Source organism: Alosa alosa, chromosome 3 (genome assembly GCF_017589495.1).
Source record: "Alosa alosa isolate M-15738 ecotype Scorff River chromosome 3, AALO_Geno_1.1, whole genome shotgun sequence".
NCBI lineage: Eukaryota > Metazoa > Chordata > Actinopteri > Clupeiformes > Clupeidae > Alosa > Alosa alosa.
This window is the reverse complement of record NC_063191.1, coordinates 21,500,819-21,520,239: the sequence shown is the minus strand read 5'-3', so window position 1 is coordinate 21,520,239 and position 19,421 is coordinate 21,500,819. Positions and strand designations below refer to the sequence as shown.

Genomic DNA, 19,421 nt, shown 5'->3' with positions numbered 1-19,421 from the left:
CAGCCACAGACAGCAGCTGGGAGAAGTGGGCTCTGCCTCTGGAGGTAGTCTGAAGTTGTGTTGAGGCCAAACTCGTAAAAATCAGGGAAAATGACTGGATAAGTGGAATTTCCTCTGTAGAAAATGTTCAGTGTAATGTTCTACAATGATTTACTAATCCTCAACGGATTACTGGTTGAGACTTCACTTTCTATAAAGCCACTGAGAAAACTAACTCACAAATTAAACAAAAAATATATAAGGACAAACTGCACAAGGACTTGTCCACACCTATACAAGAGCTTCAGTTATTAAAAGTGATCAAAACATCAAGATGTAAGTGGAAGCATCCCACCCATTTAGACGTATAAGTGCCCTTGGTTCAAACCCAACCTGTGCTTATTTCCCTATCCAACTCTCAATAGCTCTCTTCCCCTTTTTCACATTTTTCACTTTCCGTTCTCAAAAAAAGAAAAGCCTTTATAAAGTTATACAGTTTATAATGTTTAAAAATTAATCATAACAAGTTGTACATTTTAAGTTCTTCATTATTTATATATAAATACTGAGAGCAGTTATAACTACATCTCACATCTGAATTTAGTGTAATATCTATTGGATATCTTATTGTGTACATAGTGTATGTGGTAAATATGTACACATGCATTATATGTGCCTGTTTATAGATGTTTTATTTTACTAAAGTACTCATCTATCTTCTAACATAATGACAAAAACATTTGTGCGCAAGCAGAGCAGACATGCAAACTTTCCATAAAAGTGCAGCAGACTCAGTTACAAGGACAAGATTTACAATATCTGTGGCGGGCGGCCAGTGGCTTAGCGCAGGGCTCAGAGAGGGTCAGCGGAACAGAGCGGAGCCGTTAAAGTGAGGCTCCGTTCCTTAGAAGCCAGGCCTTGACAAGTGGCTCTCACAGTGACAGGGCCATTAATCTCACCCAGGCAAGTATAAGGGACGAGACGCACTGAGCAGACCCTTAGGAAGGTCCACTCGCCCATGAGTGATAACGCGTACAAAACAAAGATGGCAGCACATTTGCAAGTTTTTGAAAGTCAATATGTGTGTGTGTGTGTGTGTGTGTGTGTGCCTTGTAGTCCTATTCGCACGGCCTGTGGCTGTGACTCCCCAACACCACTTACACTCAAAGTCTTTCTCATTGTAGCTGCGGCCCATTTTCTCTGCGCCATTGGCCGCGGTCTCCAAGATGATGTCCCCAAAGCGCTCCACAGACAGGGCCTTCTCCAATTCTTCAGACTCATCTTCCTCTGCTTCAGTGGGATCCCTCTCCTCTTCAGCCAAAACCTGCAGTCAGAAGTCAGAGCGTTAGCAAGCTAGCTCTGAAAACAACACCTTTCTCTACCTACTGGTAGAAGTGCAAGCTTGATTCTGGAATAATGTAAATCTACCACAGAAAAAAATATTTTCAAAACACAGATGCAGCTGTAAACAAGATTAAATTATGTTTACTCTGTCTTTGCAAACAAGTCTACAGTGTCAACACTATGTTATGTTTGGTGAGCTATGTGAGAGGAGGTGTATAAAATGCCAGCTTCCTCATGGGAAATCTCCCCACTACCTTCTGTTGTTGTCTGTCACTCCACACACATCAGCACCTCCTGCTCTCCCTTGGTGCTGAGGCCTCCCCCGACCCCCAGTCCTCTCACACCTGCGCTCAGGCGAGGACCTCTCCTAACCCTGGGCATCTCCAGGGATCCCTGCCTCACAGGCTGGCGGTGCCTTGGTAACCGTGCGGGCGATCTGACGGGGAACGCCTCTGTACCACAGAGCTCTGGTTTGGAGCTTTGAAGAGGCAGGGGCCTGGTGATTGGGGGAGTAGACAGGGAGCTGGTGGATCAATGAGGGGAAATGTCACTTGCCCAGCTGGAGACAGCAGCCTTGGAGCCACCCTGTCACCCACCCTGCCGATGACACCTATGATAATGGCCGAGCTGGCTCAACACTTCCCACCCCACAACAGACATCATGTTGGTGGTGATGTTGCGGACTGGACCCCAGTGCAGCAGGTTATGGAGCCCAGTCAGCACAATCAGCCCAACAAATGTGGGAGTTCAGATGCGCCGGAGTGCCATTATGGCTCAGGGGGGTGGCATTTAAGTCTTTAAAGATGCCTGATTTCCCATGAGGAAGCTGGCATTTTATACACCTCCTCTCACATAGCTCACATAGTCGTTCAAAAGAGACAAGTCTGAGAAGTCTCTGGACAATTCCTGTTTCACTTCCCACAAAAAGGAGGCTCTTGAGGGAGCAGATTTCGGCGCGGAGTGGAGATCAGCGGCTCTCTTTAAGTGGCGGTGGATAATTAGCCGGCAGCAGATGGGCCAAACATGACCAACCGGGGGAGTGACGGGGGCGCGGCAGGCCCATAATTAATGAAGACAAAGTCCTCTTTGTCAATTGTGTCCCATTGGCTTTGCAGGAATTAATGGGGACAACATTTCATTAAGTGGTGAGCTCTCATGTCCACGTGCTGTCCCTTTCATCTCATCTCTTCATACTGGTGACTTTAATGAGGCCCCTGACCTGTGAAGCCAAATGATAAATGACTGTTTCTGTAATAAACAAGAGATGGATGCCAGCCAAATCAGTGGCATTCACCACGGAGAGAGTGGAAGGGAAAGGGAGCGAGTGGGAGAGCAATAGATAGATGAGGATGCCCGTTTTTTTCCGTAAAGCAATCATACAAGGTCCCTGACGAACAAACAATAACAGTGGAGGAGGAATCACAGTTGCAGGTAAAGGATGACGTGAAGCTGTTATGTGGCTTTAACTGGCTGACAGTATGATCTCATTCTCTCTGCGGAGCGAGAGAAAAAAGGCCACCGCTGCTCTATTTCCTGCTCTCAGGAGAAATGAGTGTATGCAGCTGTAATAGCATCTCTTTCTCTCTCTTGCTCCCCCTTTCTTTCTCTCCTTCTCTTCATGCCATACTCTCTCTCTCTCTCACTCACTCTCACTCACTCACACACACATGTACACACACACACACACACACACACGCGGGCACACGCACGCACACGCACACACACATTTTCGCTTGCATTCTGGCTCTTTTACTTTCAATTGTCTCTCTAAATTATCACTGCACAATTGCAATGGAACAGGGCTCTTTCTTTTCCTCATGCAGCTCTATCGCTTTTATCATTATTGATTGCAGCACGGGCACTAAAACCACACCTCACTGAATGACAAAGAGGCCAAGGGGCCGAACACAGCATTTGTCCAGCTCCTGTTTAAGGCAACACATTGTGCAAATGTTAATAGCCCCCACAAATGTAGCGCAGCTTGCTTCCCCTGTAAAGGTTATGGATTGCATCTCTATTCAGCGCGGTAGCGAGGCAAACAGTGGTGCTGCAAATGGGAAATCAGTGTGTGCCAACAGATGCGTGTTTGCCGGCCTTTCATAAACGCCCTGGGTAAACGGCAGATAGAAGCTGAGGATATCCCAGCTGGGCAAAAAGGAGCTACTAGGCTCACAATCCCACCCACTCACCTACTGCCTCTGAGCTCCGATCTCGTGCACCTGATCCCAGGTCTGTATTTCAGGTGAGAGGCATCCCCGGCGTGCCACACACAGGAGGAGAAAGAGCCGTTTTCAAGCTTTCACTCAATCCAATTCATTCTGCTCTATTCAGGTCGTGCCTCAGAGTGGGCTTAAAACAGGGGCTGCCCGGGGAGCTGAGGATATCCCAGCTGGGCAAAGGAGCTACAGGCTCACAATCCACCACTCACCTACTGCCTCTGAGCTCCACGTCTCGCACCTGATCCCAGGTCTGTATTTCAGGTGAGAGGCATCCCCGGCGTGCCACACACAGGAGGAGAAAGAGCCGTTTTCAAGCTTTCACTCAATCCAATTCATTCTGCTCTATTCAGGTCGTGCCTCAGAGTGGGCGCCAAAACAGGGCTGCGCCGCCAGGGAGGCTGTGCAGTGGCACGAGAGGGGAATCGCTTACAGAGCAGAGGCCACTGGTTCAGGAGCTTACAGAGTAGAGCCCACTGGTTCAGGAGCTTACAGAGCAGAGGCCACTGGTTCAGGGCCTTACAGAGCAGATGCCCCGGGTTCAGGGCCTTACAGAGCAGAGGCCCCTGGTTCAGGGCCTTACAGAGCAGAGGCCACTGGTTCAGGAGCTTTTGATGTGCATGTGCTTCGCTACAACAGGCAGCCACCTGAAGGCTTTGTATCAACACTGAGAATAGGGCAGTCAGTTCCCTTCTCTTCATCACTGGCAAGGATGGGGGTCACGGGTCTCTCCAAAATAAAAGTGTCACTGAAGCCCTGAGCAGTGGGGAGGGGGAGTAGGACGAGGCATGCCCTGCCTGAGCCCTCACTCAGCTAGCACTGATCTCCTGCCACAGGGGGAACCGTGGCTCAGGAGAGTGCGGCAGCGAGCCGGCGGGAGGGGGCAGCCATGTCACAGCAGCTTAGTCAGGTCGAGTGTAGAGCAGTGAGGCAGAGCAGACGCCGGTGCCGTGCGGGCCAGCGGAGACAGACAGTCAGTCATGTTGAGGGCCGAGCAGGCCACTCGCCGGGCCCCGAGCCGCTGATCTGCTCTCGTTAGCCACGGCTGACGCAAGGCCCCAGCTGGTGACCGGCAATAAGGATGACGTTGCCATGCCAACCCCCAGTCCCAGCTGGAGTGGGGGGGTCATGGCTCCACAGCTTGCTGTTTACGTAAAACCTCTGGAATGGAGCATGCAGACCGGAATGACGGGAGGGGAACGGCTGTCCAGAGGCACTAAACTAGATTTGCCATCCAGGGGCAAAAAATCACCAGACTAATACGACAAACACCATGGGAATGGGACTTATCAGAGGGCCAATTAGCGTGATAAGCACCAATTATAATAATAATGCCATTAAACCCTCGAGAGGAGAATGATTCCTTGACCATTTTTTCCCCTCCACTCTCCTATACAGCCCCCTTTCTGCATACTCAGCTGACCCTGCATTGGGAAAATGGAGAGAGGGAGGGAGAGATGGAGAGATGAGATTCAGAGGGAAGGACATTTTCCACAGGGCTCACAGATGACTCATCGTTCCGCTGCAATATTTCATCTCTGTGCCTCTGGTCTGACGGCACACAGTAAAAAGCATAATTAAATACAAATAAGGGATCTGTCCCCCACACTTGGCAAGACAATGGCGCTATGGTAACGGAGGATATGGGAATAGACGGTCGCTGTGCATAGCAGGGAAATTGTAATCTGCTGGTAACCAATGGTAACTCCTGAGCAGGTGCAATATTGAGAATGACTCCAGCTCTCAGAGATTGGAGGCTGAGCATAAAGGCCCTTTTCAAACCAAGAGTGAATTATCTGACAAAATATTGACACAAAATCACGTTGGTAATTAAATACATGTGTTCTTATTAGTCTTTAAACATTGAGGAGAAGGTTGCTGGATAATAAACGGATAAATTAACTATTATAAACACCTTTACTCTCAGTAACAGCTTGACTAGGGTCTAGCTAATGTGTAGATATCTCAATGTGGATTTGTACAATAAAATAAAATAAAAACAAACCCAGATTATTTTTGCTTTCATGCATGACATGCATGCTATATGACACACATACAGTAGCAAGTAGCATTCTATAATATAATATGGATCTTCCACAAACTCAGACTTAATGCTCCTAAAAGAGCCCAAAAGAGGCCTTAGCAAACCATACCTAATGGCCAACAGAAAACCTCAAGAGGTGGTCTGTAAAGATAACGGCAACAAACTCCTGTACTAGCACAGCCATCATAGCCATCCAGCGTCACCCATGGACCACAGAATCAACTGCTGTCTCGAGTTAAAACAGCAAGACTCAAAAGATAAACTTTTAGGAGAAGTAGTGCTTACAATAGTTAAAGAAGCACTATGCAACAATTTTAGCAAAAATGACCTTAATTATGCAGGTTAAGAGTCATTCTGATGGTTCTACAACACTTTCTGGGTCGTTTGGTAGGTGCTTCGTCTCCCCCTATTAGGGGTGGGCGCTGGGCATATCAATCCAAATATCGATAATATCGATACCAACATTGGTATTGGTATCTGATCGATACCAGCGTGATGGGATCGATACTTTAATTTCTGTTCACTTCCAATATCTCTCAATTTGTTCAAAAAGCATTGTTCCTGTTTCACCAAGGGCTAGCCTACAGTCATGCAAACACCATTCCTTTCACATAATTGCATGCCCGCTTTGCAATGTTTTGTTGCTGAAATATTTGTAAATTATTAACAGTGGAAATCATAAAATCATTAGTGCATCGAAATGTATTCAAATTTAGCATATCGATGTTTTATTCACGTCATAAATCATGACACACTGTTCTCCCCTACATACAAGTATATAAACGGCTTTTAGTTACAAATATCAGTATTGGTATCGGTATCGGCAATACTGGCCCTATATTTAATTGGTATCGGATCGAAACCAAATTTTACAGTATCGCACACCACTACCCCCTATCGCTTCTCCGCGAAAAAAAACGAATATGCAACTTTCTGGACCCAGTCCGGGTAAATCCGGATGTGACTCAGCGGAAGTATCCAATCGCGCCTTGAAAATGTAGTCAGATTGTAGTTTCGAAGAAGACTACAAAACGGATGTCAACTTGGCTTTGTTGCTGTTGAAATTGTAAGTAGGCTAGCCTACCCTTGGGTGAACTCCGTCTTTGTAATGTGGTTTGATAGTCTCTTGAACAATGTGTTTGCTCAACCCAGGGGCGGACCTGAGCCACCCCCACACACACACACACCACAACCCTAAAACTAAAATACACTTTTTTCTGTAAAAATGGGACGCCGAGGCATACTCAAATACAACAAATATTTACTGTATTGCCATAGATGACGATCAAAAAACAGTAGTAAAAACCTTTGAAAGTATTACAATTATGAATGGTGTGTGTGTCTGTGTGTGTGAGACAGAGAGAGAGAGAGTGTAGGGGTTTGGGGTCTGTGTGTGTGAATATACTCTACGTATGTATGAGAGTCTGTCTGTGTGGGTAGGTGAGAGAGAGAGTGAAGCTGTGTATGTGTAGAAGAGAGGAACATTTTCTGTTTATTTTTTCTCCATTTTTCATGGTCATGTAATAATGTTCAACCGTGAATCTCCTGGGTGGTTTATCTGCATTTTTGGGGAATTCAAAGTTCTTAATTTGCACAGGGCCTTTTTTTTAACGATTTCAACTCGCTCTGCATCTCTTACGGTGTCTGGCCATAACGCAGGGTCGTCACTGATAAGTGCTAGGTATCGTGTTAGCAGACATCCCAACCTGCCAAAAGTCCTTTCAGGGAGGCATCACGAATCCCTCCCCAAAAAAAAAAGACTTAAATACAGATTAATATGTTCAACTAGATGTACCGCATAGCGGTACAAAATATGACCGCCGCTCAGTCCTGTACATCCGTTCCGCGAAAATAAATCACACTTCAATTTGTCTCCATATTTTACTCCATCCCCCACTCTTGAAACTTTTTGTGTATGCTTGTTTGGCATGCCTGAGTGTGTGTGTCGCGGCTGCACAGAAAGTACCCTACTGGTGCTGAAAAGGTGAATAGATTGTAGAATAGCCAAAGAAGATGTAGAATTGTTATAAAACCTTTAAAATCTCTAAACAATCACAAGTAGGGCAGTTCATCACAGTTCATCCATTGCAACTGGATTGATGAAAGGTCACTTACACCTGTAGGCTACATTGTATTTGGGAAAAGCAAAAGGTATCAGCATAATGTTATTTATTTATTTATTTTTTATGTATTTATAAACAAAAACATCTCTGTCAGTTCCATGCCGTTTTCAACAGCTATCAAAAACAAAGGTCATTTTGGATGGATGGATTTTTTTGTGAATGTTTCTTCTTCTACATAAGATTTTAGTCATCTTTAGTTCATGTAATACTTTATTGTCAATGCACAAATTAAGTAACAGTAGTCTGAAACGTTATTGTTAATGCACAAATTAAGTAACAGTAGCCTAGTCTGAAACGAAATGCTGTTTTACATCTAACCAGTGGTGCAAATAACTGACATGTCCAAATGGGCCTTTATGAAATGCGTCGCTAGACTGTTCATACACATTTTAACGGGCCAAAGTTGAAAAGCTTTTGTCCGTTATTGTTAGTGCAAATATAGGCTGATTCATGTTCCCCCCACATTGTTTAACTGAGGTCCATGGCTAGTCTGGCTTTCATCAGACCAAGCTCAATCTTTTAAGAAATCAAAAAATAAATAGCGGGCAGATCAGGCTGGGTTCACCCAGCCTAGTCCATAGGCACCCGATATTGTTTAATTTTCCGATTGAGATATACACGCTCTGGCTATTCTAAATGCAAAAATGCATCAGGGAGTTATGACAAAACGGTAACTAACAAACTAGATCCTAATAGAAAGTTGGGTAACACTTTATTTTAATGTGTCGCTGTTACAGTGTACCTACCTAATTAGGTACAGTGGTACAACCTGTGTAACAACATGTACTATCAGGTACTATCATTGTACTTGCATTATGTATTTGTGGGTACCTACATATAGTTGTTACACTGTAATACTGAGTGCTTTTACAAAACTTTGCCAATTTGCCTACATTTTCATCAGAGGCAAAGAGCTGACCTGAGACCTGCTGGATGGGGTAAATCTGGTCATGATAGATTTGATATACAAAGCATTCTTAGCTCCAGTCAAGGCCTCATTGTCTTCAGTACATGTAACAGCTGTGCTGCTACAACCTTGTTACTCTTTGATACAGTGGAATAAACCTATTACGTGTACCAGTTAATTACTTACATGTACATATGACATGTATGTTATGTCTTCGATGTCTTGGAACAGGTCTACTAATTCACTACGTAGTACATATATTAACTGTGTTGGTACACACTTATTGCTCTTTGATACAGTGGCATAAACCCATTAAAATGAAGTGTACCAGTTAAGTACTTTACAATTACATATTACATGTATGTTGTGTCATTGGTGTCTTGGAACATGTCTGCCATTACCCTACATACTGTAGTACATGTATCAACTGTGTTGGTACACATTTATTACTCTTTTGATACAGTGGAATAAACCCATTAAAATAAAGTGTACCAGTTAAGTACTTACATCTACATATATACATCCTGTAATTGATGTGTTAAAATGTGTCTGCTGTTACACCACACAGTACATGTGAATTAGTAGACCTGTTCCAAGACAAGACCTGTTCCAGTTTATTCCACTGTATCAAAGAGTAACAAGTTTGTAGCAGCACAGCTGTTACATGTACACTGAAGACAATGAGGCCTTGACTGGAGCTAAGCATGCTTTGTATATCAAATCTATCATGACCCGATTTACCCCATCCAGCAGGTCTCAGGTCAGCTCTTTGCCTCTGATGAAAATTTAGGCAAATTGGCAAAGTTTTGTAAAAGCACTCAGTATTACAATGTAACAACTATATGTAGGTACTCACAAATACATTATGCAAGTACAATGATAGTACCTGATAGTACATGTTGTTACACAGGTTGTACCACTGTACCTAATTAGGTAAGTACACTGTAACAGCGACACATTAAAATAAAGTGTTACCGAAAGTTGTTAGCTTCCCTAAGCTACAGGTAGGATTATAAGGTAGGCCTATTGACAACATAAATTGTCAATAGGCTATGCTGGCGACACAAATAAAAAAATCTCCTTTGAAAACCAATGGCTTACGCCTTTACAGTATCAAGCCGGACTTAAACTGTCATATCGTGGCGAAGAGTTGTAATAACATTCACGCAGCTCCATGAGTCAAGGAAAGCGCGAATGAAGTAGCCACTTCTAAATGGGACCCACTACACAGTAGCTTAAGGTGATTTGCTAAAGCAGCCATAATGAAATGAAGGTGTCATTGTTTGGATACTTCACACACACGCTTTTTTTTTAATTTCACAGACTACAACTACCAAGCTGTAATCAAAGCACATCGATTCCCCTCTCACACCCTGCACGCACTTAAAACAAAATAAACAGGCGCCTCAGTCTCACGATGTATAGGCAAAACTGTATCAGACCGGTGTAACGTTGGTAAATCTTCCATTGCACAGAATGATTTTGTAGCACGTGCAATAAATGACAGTCGAAGATACAAACAGTGCTGCTATACATTTGTTTGGTATAACCGCATTTATAGTTTTCTACAAATGCAATAAATCAAATGCCTCCATCACGCTAACGGTAACATTACCTAGGTCCTTATTGATATTACAAGATTAACGTATTCTGCAGTAAAACCAAGCATGTCCGATAAACATCCTTAGATTTATTTCGCTTCAAGAAGAAATGGGAATTACACTTCATGTGAACATCGCCCTATCCTTATTAGATGTTCGCTGCGGTGTAAATTACAGTCCTTGTATGAAGCGTCCATTGTTTTTCCAACCCACTTTTAACTTCCAACAAAATTACGCCTCACTGCAACGATGCGCCATCTAGTGGACAAACGACTACTTCTCGCCAATACTGAAAATGCAGCCATGATGATGATGATGAATATTTATTTTGGCTTTCTTTTTAATCCTACTGATTTTCATTTTTTACCGGGGCAAATCACAAATGAGTGATTATGAGCCAGGTTGATGTGGGCCCTTGAGACCAACATACCATAAAAAGATTCACAGAGAACTGTGTCTGCCCTACCCTCCTTTCGGGGTCCAGTCCAGCGGGGCTGCAGATGAAAACGAAAAAATGACGGTTCCATGCTATCCATGTGGGGTACATGCTCACCAAGTTTTGTGTACCCGGGTCTTTCAGTGTCCCGAATCCTTGTTGGTGTATCACTAAATGTACACATAAATTATTTTATTGTAAGGCCCCCCATGAACGAAAAGTACACAAAACTTGGCATGCATTCAGAGGGTGTCATAATGATCCTACTCTTTTAATTTCGTGCAGTTTTGACCTTGTCAGCCAGAGATATTGAGATGAAAACACCTCATTTTTTTGCTTTTAATTTTAACTAGGTGGCGCTATACATGAAATAAGTGGTAATGGGATGGGTTGACATGCCCCTTAAGACCAACATACAAAAAAAGGTGGACCTCCTAGGCCCTACGGTTCTCGAGATATTCACAGAAAACTGTCTCCGGCCACCTACAGGCCAGTTGGTGTATAGTAACATAAATTAATTTATTGTGTGGCCCCCCATGAACGGAATTCCACAAAACTTGGCGTGCATACATAGGGTGTCATAATGATCCTACACTTCCAATTTTGTGCAGTTTTGACTATGTTAGGTCACAGATACCTTCAATTACACCACCTCATTTTACTTTTTGTGTTTAACTAGGTGGCGCTATACATGAAATGAGTGGTTATGGAATGGGCTGACATGGCCCCTTGAGATCAACATACAAAAAAAAGGTCCTCCTAAACCCTACGGTTTTCGAGATATTCACAGAAAACTGTGTCTGCCCTACCCTCCTTTCGGGGGGTCCAATTCAGCGGAGGGGCTACAGATCAAAACGAAAAACGATGGTTCCATGCTATCCATGTGGGGTTACATGTCCACCAAGTTTCGTGTACCCCGGTCTTTCAGTGTCCCGGGAATCATTGACGGAAATTTGGGCATGCGAAAAAGAAAAAAAAAAAAAGAAAAAAGAAACTGACTAAACCTATATGACCGCCGCTTCGCTGCGCGGCGGTCATAATAATGTCTAGTCAGTACAACATATAAAGGAAGGCCTATAGATAGAAATTGTGAAAATAAAATATGTAGATAGTTTGGTCTTTTCATGTAGCCTTGGCAACTAGCCATCTAGTAGGCTATAGGCCTGAATAATATGCACATGAATTGACACTTGTTAAACTCACCTCAACATGTTTTTTGCAATCATTTAACCCGCCATGGGCAATGCTAAAGTCACTGTTACAAACAGTGCAGTGTGCAAGACTAGGTTTATTATTATGTTTTACTCTTATGAGACAAGGGTAGCCTACACTTTGAAATGGGTCTTACATTTTCCTTTTTTTGAGGCACTGACTCTGCCATGACGTTCATGTTTCTATACACTGAACTGATTCATTAAGTTCGGGAGAAAAGAGATAAAAGCCCGCCTACACTGAAAACTGATTGGTTGATTTAGCGAAACAGGCCAATAAGGATGCTCTCTGTCTTGGATGCGCTCAGACACACACGCACCACCCTCTCTCTCTCCTGTCGGTAATGCGCTACACTCAGATGCACACGCCGGTCTCGCATGCTTGGCCTCTTGATCGCTCACTCTAGATTCCGGGAGATTTTATCTAATTTGCGGGCGTCAGGGTGCCGCTATCAATATTCGGGAGACTCCCGGTACTTCTGGGAGACTTGGGATGTCTGTGTTAGGGCTACTCACGTTACTGGTTTCTTTTGCACCCAAAGCTTCTGCTACTGAAATGGTGTCCGTAGCAGCACCACCAGCACCAGTGTGGACTTCGGCAGTGACAGTGATCTTGTCCCTCACGACTGTTTCACTTAGATCAACATCATAATCATCATCATCATCAGTAGAAGAATATGTAGTGCAAGTTTGAGTTGCCGGTGGTGGTGCATCGATGGCAATGCTGCTGCAGCTAGCATTAGCTACACCACCCAGCTCAGCAGATGTTGCAGATGTTGTTGCATCACTATCCAAATTACTTTCTTCCGTGGAAGAATTCTTCGACTGGAATAAGTTGGTTAATTTAGGCAATTTCTTTCTAAATTCTTCCTTCTACCTTTTTCTTTTTCTTTTTATCACTTCCACTCTGGAAACTTTACATGGCTGCTGTCAATCGCTCAACTCCACACCTCACCAAGACCTCGTTCAGACTAGCTAGTTGCTGCTACCTCTCCGGAATAAGTCCCGCCTCCAAAATTACGCAGTAATTTTTTTTCACAATGACTGTATTGTGAGGCAGACTTGATGTTTGAATAAAAATGTGTTTTGGTACAGGTTTGAAAATTCATTATCTTTTATAATAGTCTATGTAGGCCTACAACACCCCCAAAAAAAAAAAAAAAACGTCCCGAATTTCGGCCAAACTTATCTGGTCACCCTAGATGTACGCGGGCGGAGGAGGGCGTTAGATCTCGCTCACAACCAGTCACAACCTAACGTGATGGTCATTTTCACGTGTGATTCACGCGTGATTTCAGTGGTCTATAAAAGTAAATCGTTTGCAAGGTTCAGCCTGTTTTCAACACGACTTAACTTTGGTTTGACTGTGCTGAGAGTTTATTGGCTGTTATTAGCCTGGCTAACATCAGACCTCATCTCATTGAGATGGGGTCGGGGAACTAGACATTCATTTTCTCGTATTTGAAACGTGGTTTACGAATGCCCAGAGCTGTTTATTGGGCACTACGAATGTCTATCAAATGCGTCTGTACGTAGCTCATAACGGCTTTGGTGTGTCGTCATCGTATTGCTGCCCTTCCTCCGTTCTGTGATTGGTCCCCTAACTGAGGCGAAAATTTGCTCCATGGAACCCAGGCTGCCTAGCAGCGTGAATTAAATCGTGCGCGTAAGGCAGCATGGGAAAACCCAGGCTAGGCTGTTATTGAGATATTTGAAAAAGAAAGAAATTGCCGACAGACACTAAAGACATGACGAGACGAGATTTTTTTTTTCTTTTCACAAAAAACAGATAATGATAAGCAGACTAGGAATCAGAGGCAGAGTCGTATTGAGTCGATAGCTTTATTTTGCATGATCATGACCTTGATCAGAACAGTAACATTTTCAGAATGTATTAACAACCTATCAAACATGACGATTTCATGCAGGGTTAGTGCCACCTCCGTAGACGGGCTCTGGTGCCACAAACTCCATTTTGGTGAAGACAAACTATGAAACATTGCCGTTGCTATGCAACCTTGACCCGGGGAGTCGCGGTGTCCGAAGCGTGCGTTAGCTTAGTGCTTCTTACTGATAATCAAAAAACGGCACCGACAATCAAAAAATCCAGTGGAAACTAGATGGCAGAAGTGTGTAGGCCAATAGGCCCACCATTTTTTTCTACTTCGCCACCTACAGATGTTTTGACAGGTATGATATTTCGAAACGCCATGTTATTTCCCATAGACATTTGACGCCCGGAAGTTGGGTGGACACGGCTGTTTCGGAGGCGGGACTTATTCCGGAGAGGTCTATGGTGACAGGAAGCGGACCTGCAGTCATTTGATTTTATGATGAGTTTATGAGCAATCATGAGGCAAAAAATTTTTTTTTCAATCTTTATTATGGATTAGAATATATTGTTTGGATGCGGTGATCATTTAAAAAAAAAAATACGATACGGGGATGACGAGGCCCCCTGGTGGCCAAGGCCCCAGGCAATTGCCTGACCATGCCTAATGGCAGGTCCGCCCCTGGCTCGACCGTTTTATTGTGAGCCCTGTATGTGTTTAGCTTGGTTTCTTGATGGCTAGCTCGCTAGCTAGTTGGGGTTTAGCGTAGCAGTCACTTGCTACCGAAGCTACAGGGGGAGCTGTGTAGTGAAAATGCAACAAACAGCGAAGGAATAACCAGACCTGCATAGTGCTTCTTTAATGGCAAAATATCTAGCATAGCATGACAAAATATCATGGTGATATGATAATCTGCTCAATTTCAAGTAAACAAATAAATCTGGAGTAGGTGTAGTAACATACTACTCTCTATCAGGGGATATTTGAATACACCACTCTCAAACACTCATTGCCCAAGTCTGATTGATCTACCCTTAGGAAGAATGGTGCAGTGCATTATGCCTACATATCGCTGTGTTAGCAAGTAAGCAGGAGCAATCCTATGGTATATGGGCTAATGCAATTCATCTGGAATATTCTCCAAATTAACAAAAGGTTAAACCCCTTGAAAGGAAATGTAGTCTAGTTTGTGCCACTGGAATTAAATGCTCAGTCAGCGGGAAATTTATGTCACCCATGATATAAATATGCACACAATATTTTTTTTTGTGTGCTTCTATTGACATTTTGTAGTCTGATTAGACTACAGCAGAAAAATAAACGCTGCACCACACCATTGACTCTTTGACCAAAGATTAGTTTTCGGTTGCAACAGAATGCAGAAAGAGTTGCATTCAGGCTGGTGTTCAAATTCATCAACATAAACATTACTTAAATGGGATTTGTTTTTATAAACAATATAAGTAAAATATAAGAAAATCTAAGTAAAATAGTACACCAAATACACTTTTTGGATATTTGGATATAAACATTACTTATAATAACCTTGCAAACGGATCCCTGCTGCTCGTGTGTTATATGCATCATTATGCTTTCTGCACCCTTTCCCTGTGACTGGGATATCTACAGATACAGTCACCAGTAGCCTTACACTATGCAAAGTACTATATGGACATGTTCCCTCTCTCCCGTTGAACCAATACTAAGCTAAACATTCACTCATCTGTTCAGTTCAGTTGGGGTTCTGGAAGCACTGACTGCACTAAAATGTCTAAAGTTTGTTCCCAGAATACTCCTGAGTAGAAAGCCATGTAAATTAGGGAAATAACCAGTTTTTTCCTCTGAAAACTTTCATTTCTGTTAAAAATAGAGCTGACCTTTCCTGCTCCCACAAGCTGCACAGCAGTGAGTGTCAGAGTGTCTGCTGAAAGGTTGAACACTTTAGCAAAGATGTAAGCTGTACATTTTTACATTTTATGACCTAGCTCATAAGTTACAAATGTGTTCCATTTAGGTTATTACATTTAATATGTATTTGGATATCTACATGTATCTCATGTTATGCAAGTTTGGACATTTACATATAGGCCTAAATAAAGGCTATGCCATCTTCTGCATGGATAACTGTATTCCAATGCAAACTATGTGCTTATCCCAACCAGAAGCCATGGATTAACAGCCAAATTTGCTTGAGGCTGAGAGAACGCACCACATTTAGAGGATCTATACAAAAATATCCAGGTACGACCTACGGAAAGCCATCAAAGCCGATAAGAGATAGCACAGTGACAAACTGAAAACAACTACAGTGGCTGGGACTCGCAGCACATGTGGAGGGTAGGGTTGGATTTTTACAGGGTTGGATATTGTTTGGGTTTTATCCAATTCCAATGCTAAACCGATAAAATAGTAGGCCTACCAGTGCCTGAACTTGAGCCGTTACTTTAAAAAATTAAATTGCCCAAAAAGATAATTGATAATTTTAAATTGTATTTTTTAATGTTAAAGCACAGCCATATTTTTTTTTTCCTATAGGGTTTTCAGAGCATGCTAGAACATCATAAGAGACAAGCCAAGGCATTTTCTATTTTGAAAAAAAACCTTGCTGTGAAACGTGTATGGCATGACTCCTTTAAATTATCAAAACCCATTTTTACAGGCTCAAAATCATATACCCCGATCAAAAATATAACAGTTTGAAAGGATGCGGCATTTTAAATAATCTTTGACAAGCTACAATTATGTAACAGATGTAATTGTTCAGAAGAACAAAAGAAGCACTACAGTTTATTCCTTGTAAAAGCACTTCTGAAGATCTTTATCCAGAACCTATGGCAATACTGGCATCTTCTTACATTGTAATCTCATCTGACACATTCAGTTTAGGGGATTGTCTAGCAATGCTTTTGGTCAACTTGAACCAAACCTTTCACTCATGTGCATGTCTATTCACTTCTCCCTAAAAAGCATCTATGTTTTTGTGCCATAGTACGCCTACACTGCTTTTTTGCCATTGTTTTTTTCCTAAACTATGTTGTACTTGTATGTTGGACATCACGATCCGGCCATTAAAATGGCTTGGAATGGCTCTTAAAAGCAGAAGTTAACCCAGCCAAGGATGTGACTGTCATAGGTTTGGCAAACTGCCCTTCCTTTGTTTCTGAGGGCCAGATGTACTAACGCTTTTGCGCCCACTTCAGGCGTATTTGTTTCGCAACGTGCGTGTAAAATCATTGCGAGGTATGTACAAACAGGCCGCAATGATGTAAAAGCGCAAACTGCCTGTCGCGGGAGCTGAAAATGGCTAATTACGTTATTCGTGTCATGCATATTGATTCATGGGAGGATCCAGGGGAAAGTTAGTTCGGAATGGCACCCAGGCTAGGGGAAAGTGGGAGTTTAGCATAAAAAGATGGGAAGAGAAGCGTAAAGAGCGCCTAATTATGTATCCTGCGGTATGTACAAAGACTGCTCCTGAAAGCGCACGTCTATTCTGTGCCTAAATACTTCCGCCTTGTAAAAGCAGGTGTTAATCCAAATTGCAGTTCAATGCGTCAATAAGAGAATTTCAAAGACAACAGAATCGCTATTTAGAGCACCAGTTTTGTAAGTTAGTACTATCAAAAGCAACCATAACTTTCGTTGGCCTTTCGAATGTCTAATTTCACTTTCACGTCATTCACTTAAACTTTCCTACTTGCTAGATTTGACCAATTTTCCATAGCCTACATGCACAAGTAGTTTGAGTAAAAGTACTGATCTTCATTATCTCCCTGCTTGTTGACATCTTATCATGTACTGTATGGTATTATATCATGATCACTAAACGTTTGATTCTTTTTAATGTTGTCATCAGTTAACTTCATTCAACAGCACTTGTATGTAGGCTCTGCCGTTCAAATGTGAACGTTCGTAAATTGCGTTTATGGGCGGAGAAAGGCAGAGAAAGGCGCAGTTTACACTAGTTTGATAAATACGATGGAAACTTGGGTCTGACAGCGTTCGCAATCTGCGGTTTGTCCATGACGCTGATAATGCTACGTTCGCAAATGTACGTACATCTGGCCCTGAGTGTGATGTGTGATAGCAGATCACAGAACACTTTTATTTTAGTTAAAATTTGTCCCTCTGGCTAATTGCATTACAATTTGTTGAGTCTTAATTGGTCTGACATTGTATAAGTACATTCCTGTGTGTAATCAGCTGTGAAGGAAACAGACAGAGAAGTGTAAATTGGTAATAATCCAATTTTAACTTGGTTTTGAATTTTACTCTCACCAAGCTTAAAAATCAGGCTTTGAAGGAAGTCTTTGAAAGTAGAAATAACTATTTTTCATAAGAAGACATCTGTCTGTGCTTGATCTGCATAATTTGAGAGATTTGAATAATCTCTTTTTCAACAGTATCTATTGTCCTCTGTAATACCCACAGCAAATTAATCACAACACATTTTTATCTTTGGCCTAATCACTTGACCTGTTCCACACAGCAGCCTCCTGAAAAGCCTCCTAAAATAAACCAACATGGGTGACTGACCAGAGCAGACTTCAGACTATAACTCTTCTCACAAATCTAATATTGTCCAAAATGTTTACACAACCTTTAGGAGATCCCCTCACCTCAATAATATGATCTATAGTGAGATAATTAATTCTTTGCCTAAGCCTATAGAGTAAGCCCTACATAGCTACACTCAGAATATGACAGGCCCAGTAGCATCTTTTATGATCAGCATGGAATGAAAGTATGTGTGTAGTGTCTCGACTCCAGCCCCAGCCCAAGAAACAAACAGGCTCGAGGAATTTGTTCCGTTTAAGTTAGTGGCCAGCTCAGGGCCAGGCAGCTTTCTAGACTCTTTATTCCCTCCCATTAATCAGAGACATGGTGATTTGATGGCATACTGATCCTCCATGCACTTCTCACCACTGTAAGAGAGGCAAAACCCCATTCATTTCCCAAGAAAGAGTGACATCAATATGGGGGATGAAGGCAAGTCCCTCATCAGCTGACTCTTTCTGTTGCGCTCAGTGTGGAAAACAGCCTACTTTAGTTGCTTCATTCATCATTAATAAATTCATCACCAGCAACTAGGCCCCAACAAACTACAGAGAGCCTGAAATAAATTCACTATTTTACTTGTGGAGGTATTTAAAAAACAGATGTGCACAATTTAGTATAAAACTACAATCTACGCAACACACACAAACACACACACACACACACACACAAAAACACATTCCTTAGATGAACGTCTTTCACTAATGTTACTAAACTACCTGTGATGTTATCAGAAATGTTTGCCTTTTCTCATTACTAGACCTTGAAAAGCATACTGGGCGTTTCAAACTATATTAGCTATTTGTAATGCTATATTAACTATATTTCCCCCTCAGCTTTGAAAACATATTTAGTAACAGCACTTTTGATGATTTTCCCAAGATATTTTAAACGCATGCAAATGTTGCATTACAGATAAAATATTTTTGATTACAAATCTTAATCATGATTTTGGCTTCTTCAGTTAATTAAGCATAATTGCAGAAATGGCTCAGCTAAGGTTAGCTATACTGGGTGCATTAGCCTATTGGCAAATGTTCAGTCTTGGGTTATGACTGATGCATTAAATCAAAACCTCCTCATCCATATATTCTACCTGTCTAACCAACTGAAATCCTCTTTTTAAACACAAGGAGGAAATATCTTTCATATTTGTCAGAAAATGCTGTCA

General features: G+C 42.4%; 1 protein-coding gene across 1 annotated transcript in view; it reads right to left on the bottom strand.

Moving 5' to 3' along the window:
* Positions 1-19,421, bottom strand: part of slc4a3 (solute carrier family 4 member 3) — a 54,634-nt gene that overhangs the window by 25,493 nt on the left and 9,720 nt on the right. Inside the window, 1 exon segment of the mRNA XM_048238706.1 lies at positions 1,141-1,303. Coding sequence (XP_048094663.1) covers positions 1,141-1,303 — 163 coding nt within the window.